Source organism: Cimex lectularius, unplaced genomic scaffold (genome assembly GCF_000648675.2).
Source record: "Cimex lectularius strain Harlan isolate CLEC.00 unplaced genomic scaffold, Clec_2.1 scaffold151, whole genome shotgun sequence".
NCBI classification, from domain to species: Eukaryota; Metazoa; Arthropoda; class Insecta; order Hemiptera; family Cimicidae; genus Cimex; species Cimex lectularius.
The window spans coordinates 490,536-506,486 of NW_019392786.1; the positions used below are offsets into that span (position 1 = coordinate 490,536).

The window sequence follows — 15,951 nt, forward strand, 5'->3', positions numbered from 1 at the left end:
AATAATTATCATTGTTATTAACATTTATATATGAAATTCTAAAATGATAGATAAACTTCATTGTTCATAACTGATAATGTAAACATAAAAACATTGTTTACATTTAACAAATACATGTAGGATGTATTGTCGAATAATCATCGACTAACGGTCACTAATCACCACACATTCCAAAGAATGAAAACCAAAACCAATATTATAAATAATTAATTACTAATTATTTGGAGATCGTGAGATGCGGTCTGGTGTGACGTAGGTTTTAGAAATACATTTTCTTTATCGTGCCAACGTTTCGATCTTTATTGAGATCATCTTCAGGTGGTCGTGGGGAGATCGTCACACCACACAAAAATGACCCATCTACACAAAAAACAAACACTTTGAGCCCTGATAATTTAAATGTTTAAACTTAAACAATGTTTATAAATCCGTGGCCCTGAACATGATCTCAATAAAGATCGAATCGTTGGCACGATAAAGAAAATGTTTTTCTAAAACCTACATCACACCAGATCGCAACTCACGATCTACAAATAATCATTAACAAACGGTCATAAACACTACACATTAATTACTAAGTATAAATTTTGTTTAAAAAATATTTCAAATTAAAAAGGTTTCCCTTGGAAATAAGTAATCCTCATAGAAATTGTGATATAGTTTGAAATGAATTCTAATTTAGAGAAAAACTAATATTCACGTTTGTATGTTTTTACCTATTCCTCTCAGTGTCCATGTTGACCAAGGGCTTATGACATCCAATTATATCGGTACGACATTTGATATTTATTTACTGTAAATAAATTAATCTATGACGAGGGAACTGTTTGTAAGGACGTTCGGCATCATTGGTTTATACATTTTGTATATTATCCATAGGTTCATTCATTAATTTTTTAAATATTTCTCAACGTATTTCTCTATAATTACAGAATTAAATAAAATTATAGATAAAATGAAATATTTGAATATTAGGTAAAAGTAGCGGAGAGTTACAATTTCTATATCTATCGTGTACTAGCTCATACACGGCCACTCTTCGCTGTGGTTCAGTACGATATGAAAGTTCGGTATGGGAATGTCAATAAAAGTATTCTCAATAAACTTATCTTTCAATTCGATATCATAACTTGCGTTTCGGAGTCTGTGAGAAATGAAAGGAAAGAAGGTAAACTATTTTTTTCGTACAATATCAAATAATCATATCACTTCCAACGATTATGCACACCAATGTGATCGTAAACAATAACTTTTCTCTTCTTATTCAACTTGTAAAATTCGTACTATAGCTCGCGAAAACACAGACGACGATCAACTGGAAAGAAATGATTGATTGCCACAAAATTTCAACTTTATCGACCGACTTTTCGAGTTTTGCAAACACAAACATACGCAGCGTGGATTTATGTATGTATTATATAAAACATTTTCTTTCCCATGGCTTGAAAACCCATAATTCTTGCATGCATAATTGAATTTTGGCTCAGTACTAGAGCGGCCGAGGCAGGTCGTAAAATTTGCATAATATCTTTAATAGTGAAACCTCCGTTGAAACAATTATCTTGTGAATATTACGGCTGCATTTTAAATTTTGTTTCATGGTGTTGCCACTTCCCGGTCATCGATTGGAAAATGTTTTCAGCCATCGAGGTGGTAGGGTTCTCGGGTTTGATTCCTGGGGTGTCTTGACTAGCCATTACTCTTGTGAGTTTGATCCTTCCATAGTCAATATGTCCCAGTGGATGACTCAGCTTTCCTAACTTTTACAAAAGGTAGGAACGGTTCATTGGGATGAGTGTGTGAGGAGGGGTTCGCATTCTGAATAATTTCTTCTGTATAGAAGTTTTTTAGAATCAATTATGGAATTCAGTATTTTTGGCTGTAGTGACTCAAGATTGAATCTTGCGGTCCTTGTTGAGTTGGAATTTCTATTTCTCAATTATTTGCTTTTATTAAGGAAAAAACCGGCTCAGGGAAAGACGTTCTTTGTGCACTTCAAATTTTCCCCTGACCTGCTCAAATTTCGCCGGCTATAACTGGGAATTGGGAAAGCTATTGATTGGGGCTTCCGACATCTAGGTCATTTCAGCCCCCAACTAAGTCTATATTCTATTTACACTTTCAAACACTACATTCATACAGATAAATACATCCATACAGTACACTCATACCGTTTGGTCGGTGGAGTACTTGATATTCCTCCACCGACCTATACTCAAACTAATCTAGACTGGGGTCGATGGGGTACTTTTATAAATATTCCGCCATCGACCCCGAACACACACTCATACGCTCTCAACGTTCGAGGGGCGATGATGATGTTATATTTCACCCTCACCCCTCGACATTCATGCTAATAAATACATGCACTCAGACAAAACATATAGACAACACATAAGACATATTATATACAATAAAAAAAACCAATTTCCCCCAAAAAGCGGAAGAGGGGACCCTGAAACTCGCTGCAGTGCTCGAGTACCATCTTCAGATTGGATGGCATGCCTACGCTCCCTGTAGGGAGCCAAGGCATGGCATGTTTTCAGTATGTGGGACACATCGAGCAACCTTTCTCTGCATAAGGGGCACCTGCGCGGGCTTTGGCCTATTCTTAATCGCGTAAGGACGATTCCTTGTTTCCGGCTCAGGTTGTCGGGGGGCCATCTACGAATCGTGCTCTTGACGCGCAAAAGTCTCTCGGACGACCCAGCCCACTGACGCTGCCATCTTTCTTTTATCATGTTCGTTACTGCTAGCTTGGCGTCAGAGGGCCTGGTCGCGATGGTCCGGTCTGGAGGGTGGGACCTATCAATCACATCAGCATAGTTAAATTTAATGAAAAATAACACAAATAAGAAATAATGCAAAATAAAATAACAAAAGGATGAATAATAATTGCTATTGCATCATGATTTTTCAAACAAAAATTCTTTGACGATACAAAAAAAATTAAAACCCTGTTTTACAATTTTATATTTCAAAACTTGCAAGAAATTAGTATTTACAAAAATATAATTTTTATCTTTTTCCCAGTATGTTATAGGTATGCTTCATAAGAATTGTCTAATCTCTTGCGTGTAACATTTGTTAAAAGAACAGCACATTTTGTCAGATAATTTACACTTAAGTAATTGGTTGTTTTTTTCTTTTCAGATAGATTAAATTACATTGTCACCCTGCTCACGCAGTATTTTACTTATTGAGCTACGACCTTTTCACACGCGAAGGCGCAAAAGGCTTAAAATGCAGGAGCCCTTCGAAGAGTCGGGGTCCGTTTTACAATTTCTCCTTATATTCGAATTTCACACATTCCGTTTTATCACAGGGCCCACATTCGCCTGCCGGGATGAGGTCGACTTGATAAATAAGTCCTTCCCTTCAGGGGCTATTAATCAAAAGGCTGGCACACATGTAGAACGACGTTACCAGCCCGTCCTCCACGATGGGCCCTATTCGCTGCAAATGCGAATCGATCGAGCCGTGCACTGTTTGAACAACGACTGCATTACTTGGAAAGTGTGGCTGGTAACGCGATGCCGGTCGATAGCCGCTGTTATAGACGAAGGCCTGCGGCCGTGGCTCGTTGGACTCGCACCTTCAAGCAAAGACGCGCCTGTTAGTAACCTGTGCTTGATTTCCGTGGAATTAAGCTAACTATGATAGCAGCACACCTTCGAACACAATTTGAGTTACAAATGTTTAGAATAGCGAAAATCGGTTAATTCTGTTATTAATATTCTTAAAATTTTTAATTTTTTTAAAATTATAGTAATAGTACAACATATCAATTTGTAAGGTAATTTTGATTACATGAGAGAGAAAGAGAGAGAGAGAGAAGGTTGAGAAAAAAATGATGATAAATGAATTAAGAAATAATTAGCTCAAGGGAGGAAGGATTTAAGAGAAAGATTAGTGTGGCTAATCAGTTAAGATATTTAAAAATAGCATTTACTTCGGAAACTAAACTAAATATGACTAACGTAAGGTTTAGAAATACAGAAAATTAAGAAGGGAACACACTTATCCGATGCAACGCTATGCGACGCTACCCGGTGCTACCTGACGACTTGTCTCTTTTTGGTAGGGTGCGCACATCTATGCGACGTCAAGCGCACGTCACGTCAGTCACACAGCGTGTATCACAATCGTAATGCCTCTTTTGTTCTTAATGCATTATTTTGAACAAAACCGTGTAATAAATTGTTAGTTAAATTTTACGAGCACAATCATGTAATAAATTGTTAGTTAAATTTTATGAGCACAACCATGTAATAAATTGTTAGTTAAATTTTATGAGCACAACCATGTAATAAATTGTTAGTTAAATTTTATGAGCACAACCATGTCATAAATTATTAGTTAAATTTAATTGTTTTAAATAAAGTTATTCCAGTGTTTTGATAAATTTTCTGCCTAAGCATCATAATTAAATAATTTTTATAAAAACTCATGAATTTTTGATCACGTTTAATTTGGTTTTATTAAAATAAGAATGTTTTAATTAATATAACGACAAAATTACATATACATAGTTTGAAATAAACTGCAAAGGTATGAGTGTCCTGTTCTAACGCTACTCGACCTAAACTATGAAATAAATTGTTAGTTAAATTTTATGACCAAAACCATGAAATAAGGTGTTAGTTAAATTTTATGAGCAAAACCATGTAATAAATTGTTAGTTAAATTCATTCTATCAATAAATGGTATTCCGCTGTTTTGTTCAATTTTCTGCCAAATCATTAAAATTATTATTTTTAAATAAAAACTAAAGAATTTTTGATCCCAGTTAATTTAGTTTATATTAAAATCAGTAGGTTGTAATTAATATAAAGACAAATAAATATATAAATAAAAATATGAGTGTCCGGTTCTTTTGTCTTCGACTGTACTCGATGCTACCCGACGAAAATCTGGAAAGTGGGGATCGCATAGCATCGCATAGAGTAGGGTAGCGTTGCGTAGCATCGGGCAGATGTGCACGGGGTTATACAATCTTATGGAAAATTGGACTTTGGATTTGCGTCGGGTAGCATCGGGTAGCGTCGCATGGCGTTGCATCGGGTAAGTGTGTTCCCGGCTTTCCTCTTAAGTTTATTTTAGCTAAAAAGTAATTGCTAAATTTTAGAATATGATTATTTGAAGATCATGAGATGCGGTCTGGTGTCACGTTGGTTTTAGAAAAACGTTTTTTTCATCGCGCCAACGTTTCGATCTTTATTGAGATCATGTTCAGGGCTACGGATTTATAAGCATTGTATAAATTATATAAATGCATGTAAGATGTGAAAAAACGAATGTATACAATGATAGAAATTTTAGTCTCAATCGAAGTTCAAAGTGTTTGTACTCACTCAAAGTGTTTGTTTTATGTGTAGATGTGTCATTACTGTGTGACGTATTGAGAGTGCCAATGAGTTTCAATGTTTTTTGTTTATATACGTTGGATTTTGTTTTCCTTTGGCTAAGGAAGTATGTATTTCTAATTCTTCAACAATTTGTCTTTCCTTTCCCTAATTATCCCCGACTATATGATCCTGAAAGGATAGTCAAGCCCATTTTTTCCCATTGTCGGCTCGTTTCATCTCAAAAATGACGACTCCTCATAGAAAAATGGTTTCTACTACTTCCTTCTGAAGATGATCTCAGTAAAGATCGAAACGTTGGCACGATAAAGAAAATGTTTTTTTAAACCTAAACGTCTAAATCTCCAAATAATCATTAATTGACGGTCAGTACATACCACATATTTCAGAATATCTTATTGCCTAATGAACACAGAAACAAAATGACCAAATATTATGGGTGTGCGAACTGCTTAAATATTTTCAATTGTAACAACATTCACAAAAGTAAAACTAGAGGTTATTTGTAAAATTACAAATGTAATAGTAGTCAGAGGGAGAGAGAGAGAGAGAGAGAGAGAGAGAGAGAGAGAGAGAGAGAGAGAGAGAATATATACAGTGAGAGAGAGGGAGATCATTATATAGAAAATAAGGAGAGAGAGTGATAAATAAATATATAGAAAAAAAGGAGAGTAGGAGAGAGACCAATTAGAAAATACAAGAAGATTGAATGGGAGTATGAAAACTTTTGTGATTATAAGATTTATTGGGTTGTCCGGAAAATAATGCAGGATTTTAAGTTTTCATTAAAAAAAATCTATATAAAATATTCTGTTTACGTTTACAGGATTACTCATTNGGGAAATTATTTTGATTAAAGAACATTGCTTTAAAGTAACTAGTTTCTTTTTTTTTGTTTAATACCAAAATCCTGCATTATTTTCCGGACAACCCAATATTAAATGAAAAAGTGGAGTGAAGTGTAGTGAAGAACTAACATCTTAAGATAAATTAATCTATAAATATGTTAGATGGATATTACACGAGTCTTATCAAAAGATGGTATAGTAATTTTTAACATAGTACAATAATCAATATTCAACACCGTCAGGATAAATCAACAAATACAATAATCGTAATAAAGAAACGTTAATAAAAATAGATAGGTAGAAGTAAAAATAACGAAAGCGAGAGAATGTGAGTGAGAGAAATGGAAGCACAGATATACTTTTTAAACCTAAGAGATAAATAGAAAAAATTTTGATATTAGAAATGTATATTTATAAACATATGCTGCGGTGGCATTGGTCGGAACTGTTTGCCTTCGCACGGCGACTAATCCCTAAAAATGGTCCTAGGTTCGAAAATCAGCATCAGCTCTGAATTCAAACCCTGAGGATTTACAAATGAGATTTTGTTTCTTTACAGAAGGGTTAATATAATCTCTGCTGTTGCAAACCCTGATTAAATATATAAATGCATAAAAAGTTCGCCTAAAACTGGATTGGTAATAATTGGTGACAAATAAAGACTTACACTTTTCAGTAATACTTATCTACATATATGAAAAAACGAAATATAAAAATAGTGTAGTGACATACAGTGTGTGTGTGTTGTTTGTGTGTGTTTTGTTTGTGTGTGTGTGTGTGTGTGTGTGCGTGTGTCTGTCTGTCTGTTTGTCTGTCTCTCTCACTCACTCTCTCTCTCGCTCTCTCCTCTCTCTTTCTGATACAAAACGAAACATTTTCATTAGTAGTAAACCGTGTTGTATTAGGTCAACCATATATAGATGTATAGCAAAACAGCGTCCTCGAAACTAGTAAGACCAGATGATAAAACGATTTGAGAGAGAGAAGGACCAAAACATGTGCCCTTAATTGATGTACTTAATGTAATACAAAACATCTAACGGCATTTGAACATGAATTATTTTTAAGACGGAGAAGTAGTGCAGTATAGGTTATTATAATAATAATTAAAATATCAAGTTAACAAATTAAAATTTATTTTTTAGCCGATAAAACTTATCAACAATTCAATAATTGCAGTGTGTGAAGCTACCAGGCGGAAACATGTAAAATTATTTTATAGCTTGAGGCATCTAATAATTTTATTTTTCAATTGTGAATAAATTAATTTAATATTCGATTTTTTTGATATTCCGTTACGGTCAAATACAACCATGAAAACTAAATTTACGCTTCAATGATCACAATAAACATCCCATAAAAGGAAAAACTGACTGCTGGCACGGAAGATTGAGCAAAGTTTGAAAGTCAAATTTATGAAGACAATCGGGCATAATATACTCAGTGAAAAAGCCTGATACCTATCTACTCTATTAAAGGATCGAGCCGTTTTATTCAGATTTTCTCTATAGTTTGAAGCACAATTTTCCAGAAGGTGGACAATTTCTCAAAACCATTTGTCTTAAAGTGAAAACCACCTTGTGAATAAATTAGAGAGGAAACCCTTCAAGCTGTTTCCCGGAGGGTTGGCCGTTATTGAACACCCCTGTTTCAATAGTGTAATCCCTCAGGACTGGGGGGGGGGGGGGGGGTTCTTAGGCGGCGGTACACAATGAAGTCGTCGTCTCCATTGTCAAGAGGATATTGCCGCAATTCTAGCTCTGCGAAGGAGATATTATAAGTCCAAGAAGGTTATTAAAGGATTTCCCCTCCGCACAGACGACTTTATTTTTCTTATAAACCAGGATTTCCCCCTTGATTTGCTAACGAACATCTTTTGTTGCAGGTGAGCGTTTGTGATGATTCGCGACTGATGCCAGGGCGAAATGAGGTAAATTAAATAGATTTCTTTGTTTTACTGAGAAAACCTATTCTTCTTTCCTTTTGTTCTTCTCTATAGTTAATCGTTTGGGTAATACCCTTTGCCGGATAATCCTTGAGCTTCAACTCTTTAACTAATGATCGAGTGATATTAATGACAGAACTCGTTTATTCAATTGTCCCCTGATTTTTTGTTTATTTACTGTTCAAATATTAATATTAGTATATTGGTAGGAAAAATGAAAATATGAACTATTTTTTCTTAGGTTGTACAATTCGAGTTGAAAAAGTAAAGGCCTGAGTATAAATACATGTTTTGAATAAAAATATATTTAAATAATTATACATGTATTCTTCGAATACTAACTCTATGTCTCGGTCATAGTGCGTTATTTAAATAATCGTCAATTTAAGTATATATTAAATATATACGTTATATAATTTAATCGCCCCCAACTCCTTACTCCCACTAAAATGTGGGGTGACCCAAGGCTGTAGCATCTCGCCTATCCTTTTTTCCATTTATATCACCAGCCTGCCCGACTCCATTCAGTCCTGTAACTATCACCTAAATGCCGATGACTGCAAAATATACATATCCTTCCACCCTTCCGATATTCACTCGGCCACTCTGAAGATCCAAAAAGACGTAAACTCCATCAAAGAATGGGCACATGAAAATTCCCTAGTTCTCAATCCGTCCAACGCTATAATTATCGGGTCCAGGCAACTCCTCAATTTCCTTCCCAGCATCCCTCCTCTCAGGCTAAATAACCATCCCATTCCCTTCTGCTCATCGGTTAAAAACCTAGGAGTAGTCTTTGACCAAAATCTTTACTGGCATCCTCACATTTCCCAAATTTCCCGCCATTATATTGCCACCCTTAGCCTGTTTCGTCGGTCCTGGCTTCTCTTACCTTTCTTCGATTATACGATAGCTGTGTGGCATATGGTATCTCTCGGAGGGGGGGAACGCGCGATTGAAGCGTATTATGAATTGTTGCTTAAGATTCGTGTTCGGCACCCCACGGTGGTCCAGGGTGTCGGGGTGGTATTCCCAACTTTTCTGGCTCTTCCACTCCTTCCGTGCACAGTATTTCCTAGGTTGCTTTCTTTTCCAGTCCATCCACACTCATCGTCCTCCTTACATCACCCAATCCATCCAATTCAAATCCTCACATCACACTCGAAACACCCGCTCATCCCCAATCGACTTCATCCTTCCGCAACATACAACCCATACCTTCGAAAGATACTTTCTGACGCGAACCCCTAAACTCTGGAACTCCCTTCCCCTTTCTATTCGTCACGCTGCCTCCTTTTCCTCCTTTAAATCCCACCTGTATAATCACCTCCTCTCCCTTCAAGCAGAGACCTTACGTTAATATTTGATATTTTTGTTTAATATTCTTGTAATTGTCTCTTCTGACCTGCCTTACTGGTATCTGTGCCAAGATTTCTACCTCATTTTACTTTTAATTTCATAAAAGGAACTTCCTTTATTTATTTCATGTATATTATTCGTAGGGGACACCAGTCCCAAAATAAAGTTATATTTCTTCTTCTTATTTACCAGACAGCCTTAAATATGGCCTTCATTTTTCTTTTTTATTACTTTTATTGTGCACCATGATGGTGTAGGCATTTTTTATTAAACCAATCGAAGGTTCACATTTTTCCATCGTTCGCAACTTTCGGCAAAATTTCTACCATATTCGAACTATGGAAAAGTTTTGTGAAAATTAGTTGGTTCTGGTTATGTCTTCAATCTGCCTATGAAAATACAATAGTCATTTGTTCTTGGGACGAACATAGTTGTGATCGTTTCTTTAAAAGAGAAGAGAGGATTTTTTTTCTGCATGTCTCTGTATTTGCTTTGCCCATATTTTTTAGGTAAGAGAGCAGTTGCCGGCAGAGATACCTATAATTTTCTCAATTCTTTTCTGCTGAGACAGAGCAGCCTTTTTTTTGTGTGTGGTTTATAAATTTATTTTCTTCCTTCATACCTTGTGTTAAGTCTATCTATCCCAAGCCGTTCGTAATGTTTTGCACACTCCTAGACATGTTTTGTAGTGGTTCCGATCCATGGGTAAGAGGGCTTCCTTTTTACGACTGTTTGTCAGGTTCGTTTCCTATACTTTCACATCCCGGACCCCATTTTTACCTTGTTGTAACTAAGGCCGTTAGAAAATTTAAGCATTACCGTACTTGTTTGTAGCTAAAAGCTTTTCGTGCTTGAATGTATGTAGATCCATGCACTTTTCATTTTTTACTTTATCAACTTTTGTGCACAGTATTGGATTGTAACAACCTCATCTTGGAAGATAGTTGGGACCAGACCAAGGGATTTTGCTAAGATGTAATTTGGCCCTAGAGGCTAGAGAGAAATTTGTATCGTCCATTAATTTATTTTTGTTTCAGTTTGGTAAGTGGAAACCACGTGAGATGTTTTTCGATTTATATGCAGTTCAACAAAGCGAAAGTTTCACAGAACTGGGTGAAGTTCAATTTACCTTGTTGTTGATTCCACATGTTCAATAATAGAACAAGTAAATACTTTGTTATTGTTCTCAAGGCTTTGTTGTTAATTTATTTAAGAAAATACGTACACAACAAACTAATGTATAATGTTTCAAATTAAAGGTTTTTCTCGAAAACGGAAAATCAGCCAAAAGCTTGAACAGGAAAATTTACAAGCAAAAATTTCTCGTCTATTTCCAGGCTTCAACTCTAATAAACATAATTTGGATCTTCAATGCCTATACACTCATGAATGTAATATGAATTACATTACGTTGTTTTTAATACAAACTTAGCTTTAAAAAAATATCTTAACCGGTTGAAATGCTTGGTTTTAAAGTAAATACTATATTCCAATTAATGTGGTCAATTATGACTACTAATTAAATATGGTTTAATGTAGTAAATACTAGAGTGTCGTATTAAACCGAAATTTAGAGATGATATATACTGGTTTATTCACCCTCAGTTAAATCAATGAAAATTAACGAATATAGGGCCTGCTAGAGATATTTATTAAAAATCAATGTTTAACTCATGTGGATTTCACAAAATTCGGACCATAGTTTTTTTATCGTTATCAAGCAGCGTTGATATTTTTCCCTTTTCTGCCAATAGTGCCTCATCGTATACTAATGACTTGTAGCTATGTTTGATCTATTGCGTACAAAAGGTTTTATTTTGTTTTGTTTTGTTTTTGTAAATCTCTGAGTCAATATTTATAAAGTGTGAAAGAAGTTAAAAGTGCAAATCTTTTCTTAGTTCCGTTAAGCATACAATTCTTTAATACATTCTCCGCTTAGTCGTTTTTCTAGTTCAGCTTCAGGAGACTGCTAATCATGATTTATTACTTCGGACATTTTCTTTGCTGCAGCGAGTGGAATTCAAAGATGTAGGGGTGCATAGATGAATAAAGTAGTCAATATTCGAAAAATAACGTGGATGGTGAACTGCCGTGTGTAGTTCGATAAAATATGGTGTGCGCCTTTTTTGCTTCTCTATTATTTAGGCTGTTTTTAATTTCTATTTCACATGCTGGCCCGACAGTCTACGTTGACTGGAGTAAAATCTGTCGTTTTAAGTATCTTGTTAGAAAATAAGGTTTTTATTGAACTATTTTTCTTTTCTTCACAACTCCCGTATTTCTCGACGAGTATTTCCCTGTTTCTTATTATTACAGTCGTTAATTTATTGAACTAACGTAACACAAATAAGAGAGAGAGGGAGAGAGAGAGAAAGAGAGAGAGTGAGAGAGAGAGTGTGAGAGAGAGAGTGTGTGAGAGAGAGAGAGAGAGAGTGTGAGAAAGAGAACTAAAATCTAAAATGCATTCGTTTTTCTACTTTACTTTTTACAAGTAAATTCATACTTCTAAGTTAATACTAATTGCCTCTTCCACTTTTGGTTGGATGTTGTAATGAATAGAAGGGAACCAAAGAAGAAACAATGAAAAGCTTGAAAAATGTCAAAGTTTTAAATGTCTGCCCACCGGGACTCAGTCCAACACTTACGTAAAACTGGCTTTTTGAGGTTTTCTCTGCACTTACAAAGCTTTTGCCTAATGACTATTAAGACCAATCAAAGAAATTAAATACATAAATGTTAAATACATGGAACTCACCGTCTAGAACTTTCTCACTCACTCATTCTCTCTCTCTCTCTCTCTCTCACTCTCACTCTCTCTCTCTCTCTCTCTCTCTCTCTCTCTCTCTCTCTCTCTCTTTCACTCACTCACACACACACACTAATTATATAGCAATGATCTCTATATCACAGATAATATGTATTATCATCCCGAAACTTACAATCAACAGAAGTAAACTTCTTTTATCACTCCCAAGGAATCTCAGTCACCTTTCAAAAGTTGATATCGTGAATGTGCTGAATAACATACGTAAACAAGCTCATTGGCTTTACTACCCGTCGAGGAAAACACCAATTAAAGAGTCCTGGTTCGTTCAAGTTGCATTATTCAGAGAAGAAAAGTTTCTAGGAGCGTCGTTCTTGCAATACGTGTCTTTTACAGGAAAAAAGGATGATTATTTTGTCTTATAATCTGTTGTTTTGGTAAATGACTTCCGGTAAAGGACGTCATAAGAAAAATGAATTAAGCATAAAATGTGCAACAGGAAGAAGTGTCTATTTCTTAAGTTTATTTTCAAAAACGCGCCCACGAATTATTTATACTTCTTTCCGGAAGATATTTCTTCTTGCTTGCTTACTTTCAATTTAAAACACGCCTTCTTACTAAAAAACATAAAAATAAAAATAAGAACATTTTAATCTGAAAATTAAATGAAATTTTTTTGATGACAAATCCTGATTTGGAAACAGTTCGAATTGTATGTTGTCTTTCCGGAATGGAAAGAAATTTATTCTTTTGGCCAGATATGTTTCTTTGCATATATTGCTTTATGATATAAAAAATTTACGTAATTTAATAATAATAATTATTTAATAATAATAATAATAATAATAAATCTCTCACGTATGAAAATCATCATACACATACGGGTTGTCCCAGTTCCTTCTGACGAAACTCAGGGAATCGATTATATTCTTCGTTTGGAGCAAAAAATGCCCAGGAGAAAATTTTCGGAAAGTTCTCTATTTTGAAGATTTTCGTCAATTTAGTTTATCCAACTTTTCACTACCTTACCACATAAAAACGCTTACAACTTCCAAAATATTGGGACTACAGTAAATCCAATATTTTCATTTTGACATGTTCGAACTGATAGTGGCTAGCATTTTATGTCATTCAGATTATTGCCAATAGAAGTATCTCACAGCAAATTTAGCGTTCTTTCAAATGGTGTAATTGGATTTATTGTAGTCTCAATATTTTGGAAGTTGTAAGCGTTTTTATGTGGTAAGGTAGTGAAAAGTTGAAAAACCTAAATTGACGAATATCTTCAAAAAAGAGAACTTTCCAAAAATTTTCTCCTGAACATTTTTTGATCCACACGAAGAGTAGAATCGATTCCCTGAGTTTCATCAGAAGGAACTGGGACACCCTGTATATCGGTTATTGTAAATTTAGATCTAGTTGATATATTTAATAAAAACGATAAAGTATGTTTGTAAAATTTTCTCACCTTCCTAATCTTTCTTTCTATTTTTATCTCTCTTTCTGTTTCTCTTTGTCTCGCTCAATCTAGGAACTTGGCACTCTCACTTTCATCTTTGACATCCACATTCATTTTCATAAATATATGTTCTTTTTTCCCACTCACCCTCTCTCACTCGCTCTCTCTCTTTCTCTTTCTCTCCTTTTCATTCATTCACTTACACATTCTACCGCTTTTATCGCTCTCTATCGCGTTCACATTTATTATCCACTTCTCTCATCCTTCCATCTCACTTACTCTCTTTTTTCTCTTTCTCCTCTCACTTTCTCTATCTTTTCTCTTTCTCTTTCTCACTTTCTCTTTGTCTATTGATTTCTCTATCCATCTATTTATATATTTACACTCGCTCGTTTCCCTTATCTCTCTTTTTTATCTGTCTATATCGTTGTCTTTCGTTCTCACTCTCACTCTCTCTCTCTCCCTCTCTGTTGCTCTCTCTCTCTCTCTATATATATATCTCTCTCTCTCCCTCTCTCTCTCTCTCTCTCTCTCTCTTTTCTTTTTCATAGACACACTCATCAAATTTATTCGGCATTTTATCACAGACAATATTGGACCTATCAACGCATGGAATCATCAAAATTGTTTCGTCCTCGGTTATGGTGAGTGAGAAAAACTAAAAATGAAACTTGTTAAAATATTTTTATTTTGTCAATGATAAATTATTAAAAACTGGGATTGAAAACGTTTTTAAGAATATGAAATTAATTTAAGAAATGGCTATAAAATAATGTATTACTCATACTTAAAAAGCTATCGGTAGGCTAGCATTTTTGAGTAATTTTTCTATTCGTAGCGTCAGTTGAAGTATAAGAAATCTATATTATTATATAGACTAATGCACGGCAAAACTTTTTCAGCTTCTAGGATTAGAAGTTTTAACATTTGCTAGAATATGAAGAATCGCGCTTGTGAAATAAAACGTTTTGTGCTCCATGGTAGTCCTTTTACAGGCCGAAGAGCAAAAATAGTTTGCTTCGTTGTCCACGCGAAATCGGATTTGGCCGGACGTTAGCCGACAGACTGGGAATTAGGTCGCCTCGGTTGTCGCAAAGCCTCAGTGAGTCCCTAATCAACCATGACCCTGGCCTGGCCCTTTTGCCCGCTATGACCGTCATGTCACCTATTCGTTTTCAGCAATGGGAACAAATGAAACCTCCTTCCGACCAATCGGCGTTGTCTTTCGTCCTTTGAACTGTACTGTGATGAACCTTTGAACATCCCTTTCTATAAATATGGCAATTTTCCCACAATTTCTACGTTGATTACATTTCTGAAACAGTTACCTTTTGTTGCCCATTGGAGATGGGTTTTAAGTTAACCATCTAAATAACACCAGACGAAAACAAATGACAACAAAAATTTAAAAGTGACAATTACCTCAAGAAAAATGGATTAATTTTTTTATCACTCAATGTATGCAGTTGTCTGGTAATATATTTGTGCTTGAGTGTATTTTGTGGAAAATGGAATGTGTTTTATGCTTTGCGGCAGATGAAGGGAGAGAAAGAGACAAAGAGAGAGAGAGAGAGAGAGAGAGAGAGAGAGAGAGAGACTGAGAGAAAGAGGAAAACTGAAAGAGAGAACAAAAGAGGAAGTCGTAAAGGAGTGAAATGTAGAAAGATAAGGTTAAAAAAAGGAGAGTAAATAAATAAAGAGATGGATTGAAAAATAAATAGATCAAGAAAGAGGAAAAGGGAAAGTGAGAAAGTGAAAAGAGAGAGAGAGAAATTTAGAGAAAGAGGAAAACTGAAAGTGAGAAGAAAAGAGGAGGTCGTAAAGGAGTGAGTGAAATGTAAAAAGAGAAGGTTAAAAAGGAGAAAAAAAATAAATAGATGGATTGAGAAATAAATAGATCAAGAAAGAGGAAAAGGGAAAGTGAGAAAGAGAAAAGAGAGAGAGAAATTTAGAGAAAGAGGAAAACTGAAAGTGAGAAAAAAGAGGAGGTCGTAAAGGAGCGAGTGAAATGTAAAAAGAGAAGGTTAAAAAAAGGAGAAAAAATAAATAGATTGATTGAGAAATAAATAGATAAAGAAAGAGGAAAACTGAAAGTGAGAAGAAAAGATGAGGTCGTAAAGGAGTGAGTGAAATGTAAAAAGAGAAGGTTAAAAAAAGGAGAAAAAAATAAATAGATGGATTCAGAAATAAATAGATCAAGAAAGAAGAAA

The 15,951-nt window shown here is 35.0% G+C and overlaps 1 protein-coding gene across 2 annotated transcripts in view; it reads left to right on the forward strand.

The window, feature by feature from the left end:
* The window catches only part of LOC106662604 (dopamine receptor 1-like), a 408,947-nt gene that overhangs the window by 285,984 nt on the left and 107,012 nt on the right, over positions 1-15,951 (forward strand). Inside the window, exon 1 of one of the 2 annotated variants that reach the window (XM_024227847.1) lies at positions 8,103-8,144. The exons of the other annotated variant lie outside the window; for it this stretch is intronic. Within the exon in view, the coding sequence (XP_024083615.1) occupies positions 8,127-8,144 (18 nt within the window). The 5' untranslated portion in view covers positions 8,103-8,126. Of the gene's footprint in view, positions 1-8,102; positions 8,145-15,951 lie in introns of those variants that run through there. 2 annotated transcript variants of the gene reach the window in all.